Genomic DNA, 22,630 nt, shown 5'->3' on the forward strand with positions numbered 1-22,630 from the left:
TGAGTTTCCAGCTGAATGCTTTATTTGGTCAGACCATCTAGTTGGTGATCGTCCTCTTGATCTTCTCCCCGGAACGTTTCCAGAAACAATTAATCTCTCCAAACTGTCGTCACCTCTGCGAACCACGTGACCAAAGAATTGCAGAATTCGTTGCATATTGTGGACAGCCTTTTTTTAATATTGAGTTGGTTTAGAATGGAAACGATTGTCCTATGAGCTGTCCAAGGTAAGCGCAGCATTCTTCTCCAGCACCACATCTCAAAGGCATCAATTTTTTGGCGCTCGCATGCGCGAAGAGTCCAAGTCTCTGCTCCGTATAGAAATATTGAGAATACAAGGCCATCCACCAGTCTCATCTTGATATTTTGAGAGAGAGATCTGTCTTTCCAAAGTTTAGTTATGCGACTCATCGCATTTTTTGCCATACCAATACGTCTCCGAACTTCTGCTTCACAGTTACCATCGTTAGTTATACTAGACCCGAGATAGACAAAGGTGTTTACTATCTGGTATTCCTGTAATATGTTAGTCAGTTAAATAGTGTCAAATCTGTCGACCACCATTATTTTTGTCTTAGCTTTATTGATTTTCAGACCAACTTTATTGCTTTCGTACTCAACTTTTCGCAGGAGATCAAACATTTCTTGCTCATTTGCTGCTATAAGTGTAGTGTCATCAGCAAATCTTAAATTGGAGATTTTTCTACCAGCTACTGTTACTCCACCGGCCCATCCTTCTAAAACCATCCTCATGACATGTTCACCATAAATGTTAAATAAGTCAGGTGACAACACGCATCCTTGTCTAACACCTCTCTCGGTCTTGAATTGGTTTGAGAACTTCTGATCTAGTCGTACTGTCGCTACATTAGACTGTACAGATTTTTAATAAGTGTCACCAGGTGCATTGGTGCGCCCATTTCTATTAAAATTGACCAAAGATTTATACAGCTTACACCATCAAATGCCTTTTGGTAGTCAACGAAGCATATAATCATAGGTACTTGAAATTCTCTAGACTTTTCAATGAGTTGTCTCAGGTTCAGGATTTGTTCCCCTGTACCTTTACCCTTTACAAACCCCGCTTGTTCCTGAGGTATTTGGTAATGTAGATAGGTTTTTAATCTGTTTTTGATGATATGCAACAAGATTTTACTACCATGTGTTATTAGTGACAGTGTGCGGTAGTTTTCACATCTGGCGGTATTATAAGTAGTCCATTAAAATGTTACATTTAGGTTGCATTTCTTAGAGGAGTCATTTTTATTTTTTTTAATGTGTAGGGGGGTTCAGTAGAAGCTTAGTTTCAAGTTTTTGGGGTCGCCACCCTTGTCCCCCGGCCGCACATACGTAAACTGCAGACGCACAAGGCATGGGCGAACGATTCGGCTTTTTCCGATTAGCGGGTAGTAGAGTGCGCTACACTCTAATACCCGAAAGTTAAGTTAGGACCGAAGGGTTGGGTCTTCCTCCTTTCCGAATTCGTAAAATTCGATATTTGTACATAAAGATAATTAAAAACGTTGATAATACGAATACATACTGTGTTTTATTTACATTTTTTAAACAGGCTTAAATAATTGTAGACGTATATTGGCATCACGATCAATCGTAGTAAACAGCAGACATATAAAGGCTAAGTAAGTCTGCACTCTACTACCCGCTAATCGGAAAAAGCCGAATCGTTCGCCCATGCCTTGTGCGTCTGCAGTTTATGTATATGCCCCCCAGCCGCCATATTGGAAAAAGGGGGTGCAAAGGGTTTTCGCGCTGTATCTTCTAAACTAGCAATCCTACAGAAAATTTAATTATACATAAAATGTAGCAAATTAAATTTGCTACAATTTTATGTCTATTACTTTTTATCGTCAAGTGACCAACAAAAAAGTTATAAATAAAAATATGAGAAAATTTTGTAAGAAGTTTCGTTTTGGATGTTATAACTTGTTTTCCTTTTATTTCACAACAAAATAACATCATAGCGATTTTGTAGAGGATTTTTCAATGAACAATTTTCGCTATAAAGTTGTTTAATTTTATTTATTATCTAGGTTTTACAGCGCTCCAATCTTGACCAAATTCTCGAATTCTCATAGGAATACAATAAAAAAAATACTTTTCTATCTATACATATCGCACACCTAGTTCAATTGTGCCACAACTGCAAAAAATTCGAATTTTGGGTTGAGGCTATAAAATATTGCCTATATAATGGCCCATCTAATGTAATACAGCCTGAACTAAAATATTGTTTTGGATAAGTATAAAGTAAGTTACTTCGGTATTTCACTGTAGGGTTTTTGGAGGTTTTGAAAATGCAATATGGCCATAACTGGGACATGTGGCGATAATATACACTGCCACAATACAACCGATGTAATTCAATACGTTCAATACGGCCACAACTGCAAAAATCAAGAGAGATGTGGCGATAATATACACTGCCACAATACAACCGATATAATTCAATACGGCCACAACTGCAAAAATCAATTGATTTTTTCATTATATTGCCGCCGTATCTCCTAGGTATCGTTTTATAAATGACTTTCTTCACAATGCAATATCGCCATAACTATCAAAATAATAATAACGTTTTATTTTTAATAAATTGTAATAAGATCCAGCCAATAAGTGTATAATTTGCTACCTAAATTGTAATTTTAAAGCCAGTCATTCTCAAAATAAATTATTTACAGGGCAAAACGCGTTTACTACAGAACGTTTTGCTCATTTCTCGAGAATTTTGTGTTTTGCACTTGTGGCACTATTGAACTAGGTGTGCGATATATTAGTCGAGCGACAGCAATCTTTATGCCGACCACGAAAATCAAATTTAAGGTGAATGGCCAATTTTGGTCTATTTTTAGGTTTTCGAGGTCGCTGAATCCGAATATGAAGTTTATTTTTATCTAGATTTGGTGGAACATGTTCAAAAATAAAATTTTATACAAAAATGCCGAAAATAAATTTTGATGAATTTTCAAATTTACCTCGCTGTATCTTTGGTCGTTGTAAATATTTCCTTTTGAAAATTTTACTGTTTAATTTCTGAAGTATGTAGATAACAGTGTTGCCAATCGGCGGATAATTATCCGATTTGCGTACCTTTTTGAGAGTTGTCGTATATTCTTCGTATCTTTAAATAAAGCGTATATTTGCGGATATTTTTCAGTGTATCTACCATCGACTAAAACTTTCTCATCCATATATTCCCAACACCAACAACACATTAATTTTGTTTGGTTCCACCCAAATTTTTATAAATAGCCTATACTGGATGAATGTTAGTGACATCCGATACTTTTCATCTTTTGACAAAAGGGACATGCGCCGATTCTTTTGTTTATAATTTAAATGCACAAGTGCATCCACTTAAGGCATACTAATCCAATTCAAATTTCAAAAACCGTCTGCCGTCCGATGTCATTTATGAGTTTTTAGTTTTTAGTCTTTAAACTTATGAAAGCTAATTCACGCATGATTTAGTTTTATTTCCATTTTATGTAGTGCAGTGCGTAAGTAAACGTTTCCAGATTTCTCGGACATGCGATGTAGTTAAATCTAGTTCTTTTTTGTAAAGTTCTATCAAATCTAATATCTTAAATAAAACCATTTCATCAAAACATGTTATACTTACTTAATTATATTTATGATTTTTTTGAGGAATGTAATGGTACTATGCAGAAAAGAACTTTCCGGCACAGAAACGTCACTTTTCTGTACACTACTGTCAGTTGTTCTGTGAGAAGATATTAAGTTTGTTAACATAAAATTGTGCACAAAAATGCATTTGGAATAGTGGTTGTAGAAAAATCTACTTATTTGAAACTAGTAATATCTAGATATCTACTAATTAACTCAAAAATCCTTCAAATTTTTTGCCTATAAAAATTATTTAGTCGGGCATTAACGTTGAACGCACCACGGGTATTATGGATAATAACTTTGATACCTTAATAACTACAAAACTGTCAAATACATTTCTATTGTTTTAGTTGTAATAAATCTTTAGTTGTTAAAAGAGCGTAGGCGCAAAATTTCGGACCAATAATCTTTAAACGTACATATTCATTTTTTTCGAATCCTGAGAAAACTAATAAATATTTTTGAAAAATTTGAACGCAGAATGAAAGATTACATTATTACCGAAGGCTGAAAGTCCCTTAGAATAAACAAAATGTTTTTTTTTTTTGAATGAGATATTTGAAATTAAAAATCACACTTAATATTATCTTTTCCGTTTACCCCTGTAACATATTAGAATAAAAAATATAGAAGTCTTCAGGGACTTTCGGCCCTCGGTAATAATGTAATCTTTCATTCTGCGTTTAAATTTTTAAATAATACTTATTAGATTTCTCAGGACTCGAAAAAAAATAATGCATTTTAAAAGCATTGACCAGAAATTTTGCGCCTATGCTATTAATGTAGCTGTAGTTTATTTTGTATGGATTTATTTATTATTTATTTTTCCAGTAACTAGTTTTAGGTAGTTATTACGTTTTAATAAAATAATATTTAAAAGTTTTTTTTTACTTAAATAATTATAATAAATTAATATAACGATCCAAATAATGAAATATTTAGATTTATTTATTTATTTAGAATTTAAAACTTACGATAATACAAAATACGAATAATATAATAATAGTAAGTAAATAGTATTTACATACATGAATTAGGTAATAATCAGCTAGGATACGAGATTTTCATCTATAAACGAAAATTTTTAAACTGTGAAATAGAGAATCCAGTAGATTAACGGGCCGGTTGTTCGAACGCTAATCAGAAATGGAATCAACTGATCATTATCAAATATTTAATTACTGTCAATGTCAACTTTGATTGGGTTGCTGAAAACATAATTGATTGCAATTATGAGATTAATTGATTAATTAATCAATTATGTTAATAATTGTTACGTTAATTGATAATTAATAATTAATTAATCAATCAATTATGTTAATTATCAGATTACAATCAACTGATTGGCGTACGAACAACGGATTTTGTTATTTGATGATTGTTAAGGGGACTAAAAGAATAACATTGGCAACATTTATTTTAATAACAGAATAATTTTTAACCTAGCGTACCTTTTCGTGACAAATCGGATATTTTTCTAGCGATCATCGGATAATTTAGAGAAATGCGATTGGCAACACTGGTAGATAACAATGGGATTTGCCCTAAATATTTAAACACATTAAAAAAGGAGTTGTTAGTTTTTAAACATTTTGTCATCATATTTCGTTAGTTTCATGTTTACTTAAAAAAGTTGAGTAACAAACTTTTTAGTTTATAATTTTAACCAACACAACAATAAAATATAATTCATGAAGAAGTTTTTTGGAAAATTTTAAGTCAAAATATACAATAGGAAAAAAGTTATGTTACTTCATAAACAAGCGGCACACCCCAAAAAACGCTTATATCTCGAGATCCTGACCACCGTGTGGTGAATGGCTAATTCTGATCATACTTTATGATTTTGATAACAAAAAATCGTTTTTTGCTCTTCTTAAGAATTTTGCAATATGCGGTTGCGTCATTCTTCTTCTGAACCGGCGAATTTGTCCTCAAACAACTTCTTAAGGCGTTTTTATATATGCTTCGGGTTATAAGTTTTATAGTGGGGAGAAAGGTCAAAAACAGATTAATAATAGCATAGGAATGTTAAAATCATAATAAATTGTATGAATAAGAAATATATATAGATAGAAAAGTAAGCCTAACTTTTGTTTTTATTATATCCCTATGAGCATTCGAGAATCTGGTCAAGTTTTGAGCGCTGTAACACCTATATAAATAAATAGAATTAAACAAATGTATAGTGGAAATTGTTCGCTGAAAAACTCTTTACAAAATTTCTATAATGTTATTTTATTTTAAAATGAACTGAAAAAAGTTATAACCTCCAAAAGGAATCTTGTTAAAATTGTTTTACATATTTTTGTTTATATCTTTTTTGTTGGTCACTTGACGATAAAAAGTAATAGAAACAAAATTATAGAAAATTTAATTTTCTACATTTTATGTTTTATTAGATTTTCCGTAGGGTTGGTAGTTTATGAGATATAGCGCGAATCCTCTTTGCACCCCTTTTCCAAGATGGCGGCCGGGGGACAAGGGTGGCGACCCCAAAAACTTGAACTTAAGCTTCTACTGATCCCCCTACACATTCAAAGAATAAAATTGACTCCTCTAACAAATGCAAGGTACGGCTTAAAAAATGTAACATTTTAATGGAGTAGAGTTATTAATATTCATCTCAGCGCGGTGCTATTCTTCATGGTGTGAAATTCTATCAACAAGGAATCTACCTGTTTCATGAAATAATCCCTTGTTTATTAAGGTAGAGCTGAGCTAAATATTAATGACTCTCTTAGTTAGCTTGCACAACTATAAAGAAAACTGCCAGAAACTGGATGATGGTAGCTCAAGACAGGGAAACATAGAAAAACTTAGAGGAGGCCTATGTTCAGCTGTAGACGATAACGGCTAGGTGATGATATAAATATAATAGTCGAGGAAATGAAACTGAAGAAATGGCAAAACCTCGCAATTTTTTCGTCCAGCATCGATTTGTACAAAAATTTAGTATTAGGATCATTTCACCCTCTAGTTCATTTTCTATATTAAGCCGTTGTACGCTTTTGGTTTTTTAAGGGTGAAAACTACCTCTAATTTGGGTACATTTGGATCCAATTTGGGGTACAATTGGAATATTTGGTTCTTATTAGTTATATAATGATTGTTTTATGCTTTAAGATATAATATCATAATATTTCAACCCTTACAACCATCCTTGTTTGAGCTATATAATATAAAAAATTGACTTATCCTAAAAGAATAATTTCTAGGTCTGGATCCCGCGTATGAAAAAAAAGTTGATTAATAGCAAGCTGAAAATTTGTTAATAGCTTAAGGGTGTCTAGTCGAATAAACTTTGATATGTGTGAACACTGGAACAGGGGTAGTTTTAATTGTGGAACAGGTTAAAAATTTGGAACGGTCACAGCACGAAAACGGCACATTTATTTTGTCCGACAGAACAGACTTAAACTCTTCGAACAGAGATTAAACTCTCATGCAAAAATCAGACTGCTGTTTATCACCAAATGGGCGTTTTAATGAGTGGAACATGTAGAATATGTCAAATGACAGGAATTATGACAGGTAATAAATAGCAGTCTGATTTTTTCATGAGAGTTTAATCTCTGTTCGGAGAGTTTAAGTCTGTTCTGTCGGACAAAATAAATGTGCCGTTTTCGTGCTGTAACCGTTCCAAATTTTTAACCTGTTCCACAATTAAAACTACCCCTGTTTCAGTGTTCCCATATATCAAAGTTTATTCGACTAGACACCCTTAAGCTATTAACAAATTTTCAGCTTGCTATTAATCAACTTTTTTTTCATACGCGGGATCCAGACCTATTCGGCTTGCATCGATTTACATAAAAATTTGAGATTAGGATCATCTCACCCTGTACTTCATATTCTATATCATGCTCAAGGGCGCTGATTATTTTTAGGGTTGTAAACTACCCCTTATTGTCAAAAATTATATACAAACATTGTAAACTTTAATATGGGTAAAATTTGGCTTTGGTTGGTTAAATAATGATTGTTTTATGCTAAAGGATATCATATCATATTTCAACCCTTAAAAACCACCCTTAATAAAATTGCAATTTTTATAAGTAGATAATTTAATAGATCTATACAGAAAAAAATTAGAATTAAAGAATTACAAAAACATTTATTTACACAAAAATACGAATTTACAAATATGTACAAATACAAATAGTTTTTTAGTCATCTTCCAGTATACGAACTAGTTCTGTGGTATTATATACATTGAAAATGCTCTTCCAATTTTTCGAAAAACAAAAATCCGTTTTATAAACATGGCTCCTTTATTTTTGGCGATAAAAAGTTTTTTCAAAAATGATTTTGTAGGATTTTGGAAGAGCTATAAGACTATGTTCCGTAATACATATCCCTTAATTCCGTAATATCCCTTAGTTTTTAATTGGGGTGGGTTTAAAGGGCTCGATAAGGGGGTGTTTGTTCGTAAATAGAGGTTTTAAACAGCTATATCTCGCTAACTGTTAACTCTAATGAAAATCTATGTTCAAGGAAATTTTAATTATGAAAAAAGCTACAATTTAGTAATCTATCATTTTTTTCGTATCTCTAGTATTTTCGGAACTATTTTGAAGAAAATGGTGAAAAATACATAATTGCAAAAAATCAATTTTTTTTAAACTCCAATTTTTCTAAAATTAGGTCTTTTAAATTGGTCAAACTTCTTGGGTGTATTAACCCTTAAATGCCCAATCGGGGTCACTATGGGACCCCAGACATACATTTTTGGCTATAATATCTTTATTTGAAACATTTGGCAACCGCGCAATCAGGTATTTGTGTGGACGTGTCTCCTACGTTTTCTGTTAGTATACCACGAACATTCGTGAGGTGCAGTGGTCTGTAAGAGAGATTTAGATAAGTGGGGTCTCGCTGTGACCCCGATTGGGCATTTAGAGGCACCAGAATATTTTTATTATTTTTAACATTTTTCGTCAGTTTACATTGAAAAATGGACCGTAAAAGAATGAAAATGACAATAAGCGACCAAGAACATGAAAAAATTATCCGAAATATAGAAGAAGGGATATCAGACTCCGATTTCGACTATGAGATTACCGACGAATCAGATAGCGAAGAGCAAGATGTTTTTGAGGAAAATGTTTCGGAAACTGAGGACAATTTAGAAGTCAACAGTGACGAGGAATCAGATGCAGAACCTACCGAAGTGGACGATAATATTAGTGAGGTTAGTGGTCCAACATATACATCCAAATCTGGAATGCAGTGGAATAGCCTACCTTTCGTGAGATCCAAGAGGCAACAAAAAAATATTATAAATGTACATCCAGGCTTAACAAACTATAGTAAAAATTCCAACACGTTTTTAGACTATTTCAATTTATTTTTGACCGAAGAGATGAAGAATGTCATATGCCTTCATACTAATGAAGAAGCTGTTAGGCGTTATCAAGAGTGGAACGAAAAACATCCGAATAACAAAAAAGAGTGGACGGTACTTACCAACAATGAACTGGATAGCTTTTTAGGAGCACTTATCAAAGCTGGTGCTTTAAGGTGTGGGAAAGAATCGACACGAGAGATATGGTCTACAGACACCTCAATACGCCGGTCATTTTTTACAGCCGCATTAGCTAGGAACCGATTTGAAGAATTATCGAGTTTCTTGAGGTTTGATGACAAAGTGACCAGGGTGGAGCGGAAGGAACAGGATAAGTTAGCGGCTATACGAGTAATTTGGGACATGTTCGTCTCTAACTGTGACAAAGCCTTTGAACCATACGAACATATAACCGTTGACGAACAGTTAGTGAGTTTTAGAGGAAAGTGTCCTTTTAGACAATATATAAAATCAAAACCTTGCCGCTATGGGATAAAAATTTGGGCTGCCGCGGATGTTAAAACATCTTTTTTATCAAAACTTCAGGTGTACCTTGGAAAACTACCAGGTGGTACAATAGAGAAAAATCAGGGATTTCGTGTTGTGAAAGATCTGGTGGAACCATATCATGGCAGTTGGAGAGGAATTACAACTGACAACTTTTTTACCAGTGTTCCTCTTGCTCAATATCTTTTATCTAAAAACCTTACTTTACTTGGGACCGTCCGCAAAAATAAACCTGATACACCACCACAACTAAGTTTGACAAAAAGACCTGCGGAGTCGTCAATATTTGCTTTTACTAAAGAATTAGCTATGGTTTCGTACATACCTAAAATACACAGGATGGTACATCTTCTTTCAAGTCAACACGATAGTGATATAATTTGTCAAGACTCTCAAAACAAACCCTTGATGATTTTAGACTATAATAATACCAAGGGTGGTGTTGATAATGCCGACAAACTGATTAGGGAATATTCCTGTAAAAGAAGAACTGCTCGTTGGCCATTCAGGCTCTTTATGAATATTATAGACATATGTGCACTAAATGCCTATATTTTATACATTGAAAAAAATCCTGATTGGAAGAAAAATAATTTTTCACGAAGACGTATTTTCCTGTTACAATTAGGGGCTGAGCTTGCTCGAAACAACATGGAAAAAAGAGCGAAATATATAAAACATAAAGCCTATGTAAAATCTGCTCTAAAAGATTGTGGCATACCAATGGTAAACCCAACTACCGAAGTTGCAACTCAATCCGTCCATTCAGCTAAGAAACGTGCTCGTTGTTACCAGTGTCCGCGAAACTGTGACAGAAAAGTGAATACCGTTTGCTCTTTTTGCAAAAAATTTATATGCCAGGTGCACAGAAAAGAAGAAAAAACTATTGTATGTAAAAATTGCAACTAAAAGTTATATGCTTATATTATTATTTAATTTTAATTTTGTTCGAATTGAAAATAATTTGTTTCTAGAAAAGCCGTTAATTTTGTATGAAAAATAAATAAAAATTATTCAAATATGCTTAAAATTATTTTTAACCGTGTTTTCCTTTTAGTCAGTGCTAAATGACGTTACTAAATTGAAAATTTTAGTGGGGTCCCTAGGAGACCCCACATGGGCATTTATGGTTATTTTCATATCACGGGCATTTAAGGGTTAATAATACAAATATAAAAGGAACTACAGAAAGGTGAAGTACCAGTTTGTAATTAGGAGGGTAGTTACAGGGTTGTTTTCACTGATTTTTTCATTAAGAAAAGCAGGCACCGCCTTTTTTTTAATCATAAGTCACTCAATTTTTATGCTACAAACTTTTTGTTCTTTTTTCTTTTGAAAGGTCTAATTGTATTCTTGAAAAAAGATTATTTAAGTATTCCTCGAAAAATGCAAGGATTTTCCGTTATTTGGCTTTGAATATTTCAAATTATACATTTGACGAAAAAAGCTAACATTTAGCATGCCGTATCTCGGTTTGTATTGGTCGTAAAAATATTATAGAAAAATAATTTGGTTTGTGTTACTAAAAGACATAATTTCGATAGCTACAGTTTTCTTGATTAAATGCATATTTTTGGAGTTATTTTCAAAAAACTCTAAAAAAGTGGATTTTTTCGTCCAAGAACTGTTACTTTCAACTGCAAATAACTCGAAAAACATTAGTTTTACGAAAAAACTGTGAAACACATTTTTTTCTTAGATTCACGTTTTACATCGATTTACATGGTAAAAATTTATTAAAATATTTCACCCCCGAGATGGGGTGGCAACCACCCCCAAGGTTTTAGCGTACAGCGGCATGATATAGAAAATGATCCTTGGAGTATTCCCTACCTTCTGTGAAAATTTCAAGTAAATCCATGCCGGACGAAAAAATTGCGAGCCAAAATGCTTCATTTCCTCGAATATAAATGGAAGAGATCTTTTCATAGGCGTTAATAATACTTACTTTAGGTAACGGTTTCCTCTTTTTTATATGCATTTGATTAATCTCAATCACATTCGGAACATTCGGCCTTACATTATGTATAATGGGATTCACATTTAATAACAATAAACTAATATTTTTCTCCAGATCTCCCAAGTAAGGCATGTCGTCTCCAAAATACTTCCTAGCGATCTTATCTGCCTTAGGAAGCGCGTACCAGTAATAGAACATCCTGTACCAAATGTTGTACAGGAAACTCTGGACCTTGTCGAAGAATGATAATTTGCCGGAGAAGTTGAGCATCATGTCGGGTGATACGATTGGATGAGTTGGGTTGCCGAGGGCATCGTGAGAGTGGAGGAATAGTCCCAGTGAGGAGATTCCTGAAAATAAAAATCAATGTCAATGTCAAGAAAATAAATTTTTTTTTGAAGTTATACTTCTTTAGGCACGAGGGTGAATTTTTACATTCCCTGGCGCATGCGCACACTGATTATATGGTATTAGTCGCTACATCTTTATGTATACTCCAGGCTGTGGGTGAAAAATAGGTCGATTTCAGGATATAATTCAGGAATTTTTAAAACCTATCAGGTGTTGTAAAGGACGATGCCAGGAATAACTTCTACTAAAATGCAACCAAAAATATTGTGCGCTTTTTTTTGTATTGCGATTTTTGTATTAGGATATTGATTTTAGAGAAAGACTATTTAATAGAAAGTTGTAGTAAATTAAAAAACCTACAATTTGAGCTATGGTAAATCTAATTTCGTTTATTGGTTATTGCAAAACAGCCTGCGAAAAGTCCAAAATGGCCGTTTTTTACAATTGCATTATTTATTGTACAAATCATTTTTTTATATTTTTTAAAGCTTTAAAATGAAGATCTTTCAATTCCAAACATAAAAAAAGTTGTAAAGCCACATTAACGAATTTGTTGCTTAGATATTATAAAATGTTTATCCCAAGAGGTCAAATGTCGAAGGTTATAACTTTTTGAAAAAAAATCGTAGAGAGTTGGTGAAACATCCAATCTCCTTCTAAAGAGTTATATTTTCATATACTGATGTAAATAAATGCGTAAAACATTTTTAAACCTCTAATTTTTGGGTTTGAAAATAAGGGGGCAAATTTCGTTATAAACATTTATAGCTGAAGCGGCCCTGTATATCCTATGAGTTTTTAACTTACAGATTATTGTTGCTGAAGACGAAACGAAGATTTATAAAAAAATAAAAAATTTCTACGACTAACTGAAGCCGAGATAATTTTTGGGTTTGAAAATGAGGGGGCAAATTTCGTTATAAACATTTAGAGCTGAAGCGGCCCTGTACATCCTATAAGTTTCTAACTTACAGATTATTGTTGCTGAAGACGTAATGAAGAATTATAAAAAAATAGAAATTTTCTACAACCAACTGAAGCCGAGATAATTGTTTTTTTTTTCTTAAATCGTAGTGCCTTTATTTATAATAATTAAGAAATTATTTTACAGTCATTGACTAAAGAAAGACTTATATTATCTTAAAATAAAATTTATTATAAAATATAATTACATTTAATTATTAAAAATTATTTTTAAAATCGGTGCTTTTGCGAACGGCCGAATTTTGCAAATCGCTCGGCTCGCTTCAAATCCGCGCGCTCGGAAAATTTTTACGTAACTTGTATCAAATTTTGACAGAAAACAATTTAATAATATTACCAGTATAATATACAGTTTTTTTACCACTGTATTTGTTTTTCTTGATAAACTTTTATATGTGAAAACTCATTTCTGAAGAAATAATATTACAAAAATGATACATATAAAAATATATGAAATATATAACTATATTTTTAATTTTTTCATTATTATATAAATAATATAATAATAATAATAATGTTGCTTCTTATTATACAATAAAAAACTTTTTTAGAATATTATACAATATAAAATTTTTCTTCTTGTATTGACTATCCGTTTTGGATGTTCGCCAACATCCAAATCGGGTAGTCACTACAAGAAGAAAAAGTTTTATATTGTATAATAAGAAGTAACATTATTATTATTATATTTATATAACAATGAAAAAATTAAAAATATAGTTATATATTTCATATATATGTATCATTTTTGTAATATTATTTCTTCAGAAATGAGATTTCACATATAAAAGTTTATCAAGAAAAACAAATACAGTGGTAAACAGACTGTATATTATAATGGTGATATTATTAAATTGTTTTCTGTCAAAATTTAATACAAGTTACGTAAAAATTTTCCGAGCGCGCGGATTTGAAGCGAGCCGGGCGATTTGCAAAATTCGGCCGCTCGCAATAGCACCGATTTTAAAATTAATTTTTAATAATTAAATGTAATTATATTTTATAATAATTTTTATTTTAAGATAATATAAATCTTTCTTTAGTCAATGACTGTAAAATATTTTCTTAATTGTTATAAATAAAGGCACTACGATTTAAGAAAAAAAACAATTATCTCGGCTTCAGTTGGTTCTAGAAAATTTTTATTTTTTTATAATTCTTCGTTTCGTCGTCAGCAACTTTAATCTGTAAGTTAGAAACTCATAGTAAGTACAGGGCCGCTTCAGCTCTAAATGTTTATAACGAAATTTGCCCCCTTATTTTCAAACCCAAAAATTAGAGGTTTAAAAATGTTCTACGCATTTATTTACATCAGAATATAAAAATATAAGTCTTTAGAAGGAGATTGGATGTTTTACCAACGCTCTACGATTTTTTTTTCAAAAAGTTATAGCCTTCGACATTTGACCTCTTGGGATAAACAATTTATAATATCTAAGCAACAAATTCGTTAATTTGGCTTTACAATTTTTTTTATATTTGGTATTGAAAGATCCTCATTTTAAAGCTTTAAAAAATATAAAAAAAATGATTTGTACAATAAATAATGCAATTGTAAAGAACGGCCATTTTGGACTTTTCTCAGGCTGTTTTGCAATAACCAATAAACGAAATTAAACTTACCATAGCTCAAATTGTAGGTTTTTTAATTTACTACAATTTTCTATTAAAAAGTTTTTCTCTAAAATCAATATCCTAAGCTGCAAAATTAAAAATCTTTAAAAATTGCAATTTTATCAAATGAAAATCGCAATATAAAAAAAGCGCACAATATTTTTGGTTACATTTTAGTAGAAGTTATTCCTGGCATCGTTCTTTACAACACCTGATAGGTTTCAAAAATTCCTGAATTATATCACGTTTTTTCACCCACAGCCTGGGGTAGTAGCGCAAATAAGGTGTGCGTGAAAATAATATATTATTAATTGTTTTAGTAAATATATTTATTATAATTTTTGTGTCTTTGGATTTGTCTTCCTCAGGAATAAGATATTTTATAATAATAGTAAGTATATTTAAAGTATTTTTGTATACTTCACTTAGTCTATTAAATTTGTCAGTATGTATGAGAAATCTTGTAACCTGTCAAAGCAAAGGGAATATAGCTCAGTGGTATGGGCATTTGATGAGGATGCAACCCAACAGAATTACGAGAAAAGTCCACGAAGCAAGGAACATTGCAAAAAGAAAAAGAGGCAGACCAAGAGAAAAATAGTAGTAATAACGAGTTTAATATACATAAAAAGTTTAAAGAAATTACCTACACTCAGAGAAAAAGAACTCCTCACTTTATGAGAAACTCCAAAGGTAAAATAATTCTCGACTTGGATGAAAAAAAGGAAGAATGGACTAACTATATAAAAGAGTCCTGGATACGAGGCCACCACTTAACACCACAAAGTATACGAATACTGGTCCTAGTATTTTAAAAGCGGAAGTAGAGAAAGCCATCAAATAGAGCAAAAATGGGAAATCTTCAGGCCCTGACCAAATACCATCAGACTGGCTCAAACTTCTGGATGACGATAATGTCTCACAATTAACAAACATTTATAACCATATATACGAGACTGGAATGATGCCACAGATATGGTTGGAGTCTACATTTATTCCACTCCCAAAAAAACCTAATACATCATCATGTAAAGACTTTAGACTAATTAGTCTCATGAGCCACTCTCTCAAGCTACTTCTTAAGATAATTCTTAATAGAATCAAGCAGAAATGTGAAGAGACAATGGGAAACAAACAATTCGGTTTCAGAGAAGGATTGGGAACAAGGGAAGCTTTGTTCTCAATGTTAACATTACTTCAACGATCATGGGAAGTACAGAAACCAATTTACGTCTGCTTTATAGATTTTGAGAAGGCGTTTGATAGAGTTCAACATGATAGGTTGTTTGAATATCTAGAAATGATTGGAATAGATGATAAAGATCTGAGACTTTTACAACATCTATATTGGAATCAAGAAGCTTCTATTCTGGTAGACGGCAAAGAAACAGACAAAATTTGCATTCAAAGAGGTGTCAGACAGGGTTGTGTGTTATCCCCAACTTTGTTTAACGTATAATCAGAAATAATTTTTAGTGAAGCCTTGGAAGGACAATGTGGAGTTCGAATCGGGGGAGAAACTATTAACAACATCAGATATGCAGACGACACCGCGATCATGGCTGAAAATATCGAAGATCATCAATTCCTTATTGATCGAGTCACTAGAGAATGCTCCAATAACGGACTTAACATAAATGCAACAAAGACAAAGTTACTTGTGGTTAGTAAACAAGACGTCGGCCCTATGCAACTAATTGTCAGTGATGAATCAATAACAAAAGTTAACCATTTTAAATACCTAGGATGTTGGATAAACGAGACACTAAATCCGGATGAAGAAATTAAAACTCGTATAGAAATTGCAAGAGGAGCATTTATGAAACTTAGATCTATTCTGAGCAACTCTCAGCTGAATTTACAACTAAGAATCAAGTTCCTAAAATGTTATGTGTATCCTGTATTACTATATGGATGTGAAACCTGGATCATGAAGGTTAACATGATGAACAAATTAGAAGCCTTTGAGATGTGGTCGTATCGTAGAATGCTCAGAATATCTTGGGTTCAACGCATTTCAAACAGAGAAATCTTAAACAGAGTAGGTCAAGGCGAAGGTGATTTAATGAAGATGATAAAAAAGAGAAAACTTGAATATCTGGGGCATATAATGAGAGGTAGCAGATACAGGATGCTGCAGTTAATACTCAATGGAAAGATCGACGGAAAAAGAGGAATTGGTCGGAAGAAATATTCATGGCTCCGAAACCTTCGTCAATGGACTGGCTTATCAGCAGATCAATTGTTACATGCCGCACAAGATCGAGAACGATATCGGCAAATTGTTATGGAAGCTACCCACGCCTAAAATTTGGGCATGGTACTTAAAGAAGAAGAAGAAGAGAAAAATGGATACAGCAAATAGTAGAGGCGGGAAAAGTTAAAGGAAAATCACTCGAGGAATTGAAAATAATGGCAGAAAACAGAAAAGAATGAAAGACATGGGTGAATGTAAATTAAAATAGCGATCCCAAATCCGACACCCTGATAGGGTACAAGGAAGGGGAGAAAGAAAGAAAGAAATAGGAACCCCGCGATATTTCGCGAATGAACATCAGATCGAAAAACTGCAACATACACGTATTCAATATTTTTGAAAAATCTGCCGAATGACACCAAACATAACCCCCCACGAAGGTAAGCTAGGGGGTTACTTTAAAATTTTAAATGGGAGCCCCCATTTTTATTGCAGATTTGGATTCCTTACGTAAAAATAAGCAGCTTTCATTCTAGATACTTTTTCGAATTATGGATAGATGGCGCAATAATCGAAAAATTGGAAAATTATATTAAACAATGGAAAGTTTCCACTTAATTGGAAAATTTTACTTAAATTTTTTTATATGCCATTAGAGTGAAAATTTAGTCTTTTGCTAGCAGTTGCCGCTAGGGCATCTATGCCATTTCGTTCGCTGCAATCAGTGACTGCACGCCGGGGTTTGTTTTGGTTGGATCAGAGAGAGCAGCATATGTGCCTCCTGATGAGAGACTAATAAGTTTCGAAACCGGTAGAGGTGCTTGCTGCACTCTCTGATTGGACTAGAATATGATGCGGCTGTATTTTCGTTTTGCAACGAAATTGAAAATGGTTATTCATTTTTGATTTACATGTTTACTCTGATTGGAGTACGAAGGGAACCATTCTCGTTGGAACTTTACCGCGCTGAGCAGATGGGACGTAAATTATAAATTGTAAAATTCCCTCATCTTCCTTAGTCTCAGCATCCGTATGGCTTGCAAATTGTAGAAGCCTCGGAGGTGTAACCAGAGAAGGTTCCCATTGTTTTCAGTTTGGTAGGATATAGAGTAACATTATGTTGTTTTATATGCCATTAGAGTGAAAACTTAGTCTTTTGCTAGCAGTTGCCGCTAGGGCATCTATGCCATTTCGTTCGTTGCAATCCGTGACTGCACGCCGGGGTTTGTTTTGGTTGGATCAGAGAGAGCAGCATATGTGCTTCCTGATGAGAAACTAATAAGTTTCGAAACCGGTAGAGGTGCTTGCTGCACTCTCTGATTCGACTGAAATGGAATTGGATTGAAAATGAAAAAAATGTTATTACATACTTGAAATATAAAGTGTTTATAGTCTAAGAGCTAGTGAACCCTCCGACTAACGGTCGTCCTGTAAGGCTAGAAATTTGTCTAGTGATAATTCATAGCACACCAAGGCCATGACCTGGCAGGCATCAGCGGTGAACGTGTATCTACCAGGTGAATCGAAAAGTGCAAATTTAGGGGGTAAAATAAACTTTCTCCTGTAAGGTTTAAATTTAAGTATGTGTTTGAGTAAGTCATTTAGAAGAAATGTGTACAATGACACGCGATTCTGAAGAGCATAAAACCATGCCAGGCGACGGGAAAGATTAGGGGTTTTTCCTAAAATTATTCTTTTTGCATCGAACAAATTTTTTTAGGTTTTTTGAATCATTCCAAACAGAAAAGATATTTAGTGATTTTTCTCTTAAGTTAATAGTTTTTGTTATATAAGCGATTGAAAATTTTGAATGCGAAATTGGCCATTTTTAACCCTAAATCGGACATTTATCTAAAAATTTCAAAGTTGCCAAGATAGGTAAATATTCTTTAAGCATTGATTGATGTAATCCCAAAGAGTTTTTTGCAATACAATATCGGAAACGCCTTTGTTTTTTAATTGCTAATCAAGCGGGCGCGACACTGTAGTATAATTGAGGACGTTTGAGTTGGCATAAATTCATTATCTCGAGAATGGACAAATTTCAAGAGAAATCCTCAGACAGGCCGTTTTTTATTTTTAAATTAGGACTTTTTGGCATATATATAATACTAGTGACGTCATCCATCTGAGCGTGATGACGTAATCGATGATTTTTTTAAATGAGAGTAGGGGTTGTGTGATAGCTCATTTGAAAGGTTATTTAATTCTCTATGCACTAATATAAACATTAACATAATTATTTATACAGGGTGTACAAAAAAATTTTTATTAAATTAACTTTGATTAAATTTGACAAATAGAAGAAACATTTTTTTTGTACACCCTGTATAAATAATTATTTTAATGTTCATGTTACTGAATAGAGAATTAAATAACCTTTCAAATGAGGTATCACGCAACCCCTATTCTTATTTAAGAAAATAATCGATTACGTCATCACGCCCAGATAGATGACGTCACAAGTGTTATATATATGCCAAAAAGTCCTAATTCAAAAATAAAAATCGACCTATCTGAGGATTTCTCTTGAAATTTGCCCGTTCTCGAGATAATGAATTTATGCAAACTCAAACGTCCTCACTTATACTACAGTGTCGCGCCCGCTTGATTATCAATTAAAAAACAAAGGGGTTTTCGACATTTTATTGCAAAAAACTCTTCGGGATATCAACAATCAATGTTTAAAGAATATCTACGTACCTTGGCAACATTGAAATTTTTAGATAAATGTCCGATTTAGGATTAAAAATGGCCGATTTCGCAATTTTCAAAATTTTCAATCGCTTATATAACAAAAACTATTAACTTAAGAGAAAAATCACCAAAGGTCTTTTCTCTTTGGAATGATTCATAAAACCTAAAAAAAATTTGTGCGATGCACAAAGAATAATTTTAGGAAAAACCCCTAATCTTTCCCCTCGCCTGGCAAGGTCTTATGCTCTTCAGAATCGCCTGTCATTGTACACATTTCTTCTAAATGACTTACTCAAACACATACTTAAATTTAAACTTTACAGGAGAAAGTTTATTTTACCCCCTAAATTTGCACTTTTCGATTCACCTGGTAGATGCACGTGCACCGCTGATGCCTGCCAAGTCATGGTTGTTAGCCTTGGTGTGCTATGAATTATCACTAGACAAATTTCTAGCCTTACAGGACGACCGTTAGTCGGAGGGTTCACTAGCTCTTAGACTATAAACACTTTATATTTCAAGTATGTAATAACATTTTTTACATTTTATAAAAAAAGATTCCGAAAAACAGACCGAATCTGGCAACAACAAAGTACTCACAATTCAATATTTAAATTTTTATATTTAATACCATGTTTAAAACCATAATTTTGTAATTGTGTTTAACATAATATACAGAGTGTAACAAGAATGTGGCTCATAAATTAAATTACATATTCTGGGACTAAAAATAGTTCGAATCTAACTCACCTTAGTACAAATGTGCACATAAAAAAAGTTACAGCCCTTTGAAATTACAAAATGAAAATCGATTTTTTTTCCAATATATCGGAAACTATTAGAGTTTTTCTATTGAAAATGGACATACATTCTTATGGCAGGAATATCTTTAAAAAAATAACAGTGACATTTGGTCACCCCATAAAAATTTTATGGGGGTTTTGTTCCCTTAAACCCCCCCAAATAATTGTGTACGTTCCACTTAAATTATTATTGTGGTTCTGGTTGTGGTTACTATTGAAGTTCTGGTTCATAATCCGCTTCATCCAAATCAACATGCATATACCATGCAGCGTTGCCACATTTTATTTACGAAATCTACTGCATGTTTTGCCAAAATCTACTAAAATCTACTAAATCAAAAACTAAAATCTACTAAATAAAAAACTAAAATATACTAAAACTTTAATAACATATTTGTATAAATAATTTATGATTTTTTTTTTATAATAAAAACAACAGCGGTAATGGCAGTAATCGATTATTTATTTGAGTGAACTGGTAAACTTGAAATTTTTTTGTTAATTATTAAAAATATTGTAAAAAATGTACGGTATTTACGTAATTAAATTTATGTCAAAAAGTGAAATTCAGTAGTATTTTGTAATTATGTATATCCATATAAAACAAATCAAACCTTTACCGATTTAGTAATTATTCAATATTGACAACTATCGATTAAAAATCGAAAGCGGCCATCATGTAAAAGTCATCTGTCATTTGTCATATGAAATTTTTATTTTGTCTATAATTTAAAAAATCTTAAATTGTGAATTACAAATTTAAGTAAATTCCACTTCAGGAATGTCTAAAATTCTAATTAAAACATTCTTAAATTGTTAATGTAAGTAAATTCCACTTATACAATAATTTTACAGCACAAAATAACTATAATATTGAACAAAAAGAGGTTATGTTTATATGTTTACTAACAAACAACCCAGACGATCAGGAGGCACAAATTGGAATTGGAAAGGAAGTAAAAAGTAAAGTAAGTAATAGCCGAAGACGAAGGAAGAGGAAGGAAGTCGGAAGCCATTTCCGGTTGTTTCCTGTTTCACACATGCTCATGACGATGAAAGAAAAGCGACGTTGTCAGCTTTTTTTGGAACAAGAAAGCGAAAGCTTAAAAATTATTTTAAAAATGTGATAAATACTAAAAAAAGCAAATTTCATTTTATTCATAACAAAATTTTGAAATCTACCAAAAATCTACTAAAAAATATTGCCTACTAGAATTCTTACAAAAATGTCAAAAATCTACCAAAAAAGTAGAAATCTACTAAATGTGGTAACGCTGACCATGCCCCGGAATCTTATATGAACAAACTGGGGAATTTCCCCCATCACTTTCACTACCGTCAGCTAATAAAGGTTCGTTCCAAGACGACACATTTGTACGATCCCTTGAACCGCCACGAAATCGATTGGACTGTTTTAATGCGCAGAATCGCCCTTGAACGGTTTTCTTTCGATCTCGATCCGATTACCGGTACATAACCCTCTTGGAACGAATTCGTGTACCATTTCAAGTTCGAGTTGCGCCTGAGCCATTTTCAGTGCGAGTACCACTGTACCACTATAATAGTAGTTTGCTAGATGGTTAGAAATTAATATTTCTAATGTCCACTTTACATCAACAATAAATTGAATAAGAAATTGACAAAGTTATTCAATACCAAATTTGACGAGTACAAAATGTATGGTTTGTAAAAGAAAGTGAAATAATTTTATGAAATAGAACAATTGGATATGTTTTATTTTGTCAATTTTCTTTTTATTCACGGCAAAATTGGATGTAGAATTGTGTTTTGTATAAGCCAAATTTGACCTTAAATAACTTTGTCAATTTCTTGTTCAATTTATTGTTGATGTAAAGTGGACTTAACATGTTCATTAAACATCACTTCAGCTTCAAAACCTTCCCCAGAATCGATATCTGACATTAAATCGTTGTCTTCTATGAAAAAAGAAAATAATAAATTATCCATTTTTATAAGATTAATTTGAAAAAAAAAGAATTAATAATTATTTAAACGGAAATCAAGATTCACAGGTACTAATAGCGTAAATTGTGGATTATTCTATTATTGAATCATCAGCTGATCTCATAGCAGTGACCAGTAAAAATGAAAACAATCCTAACTGCGCAAGTCAGTACAAATAGTTTCTGCTTGAAGGCATGTATCAAAAGGGCCGTTCAGTTACCGATTTCGAAGCGGTACATGGATCGCTTGGAACAACACGGTGTACGATACCAATCATCGTTCATGTTCGCTTGGAACGCATTTTTTATAATGCGCATGACGAGGGCAGTACGAAGGACGGTTTTCATGTCACTTGGAACGCGCCTTAAAGAGAAATGACAGCCTATCTCGCTCACAAAGACTTTAACCAATCATTTATGTTAACGCCATATCTGAATGTCATAAATAAAATAATCAAACGAGGCTTAACTCGGCAATGTCAATTCTGTCAAAAGTAATGACAGTTAGTGGAAAAAATTTTCCATTAGTTTACAGTTTTTATTTTTTATTGTATTACCT

General features: G+C 32.6%; 1 protein-coding gene across 4 annotated transcripts in view; it reads right to left on the reverse strand.

Moving 5' to 3' along the window:
• The window catches only part of LOC114330489 (UDP-glycosyltransferase UGT5), a 138,567-nt gene that overhangs the window by 20,298 nt on the left and 95,639 nt on the right, over positions 1–22,630 (reverse strand). For all 4 annotated transcript variants that reach the window (XM_050662348.1, XM_050662347.1, XM_050662345.1 and 1 more), the window contains exon 2: positions 11,450–11,811. In XM_050662348.1, coding sequence (XP_050518305.1) covers positions 11,450–11,811 — 362 coding nt within the window. The remainder of the gene's footprint in view (positions 1–11,449; positions 11,812–22,630) is intronic.

The sequence above is a fragment of the Diabrotica virgifera genome, chromosome 9 (genome assembly GCF_917563875.1).
Source record: "Diabrotica virgifera virgifera chromosome 9, PGI_DIABVI_V3a".
Classification (NCBI taxonomy): Eukaryota; Metazoa; Arthropoda; class Insecta; order Coleoptera; family Chrysomelidae; genus Diabrotica; species Diabrotica virgifera.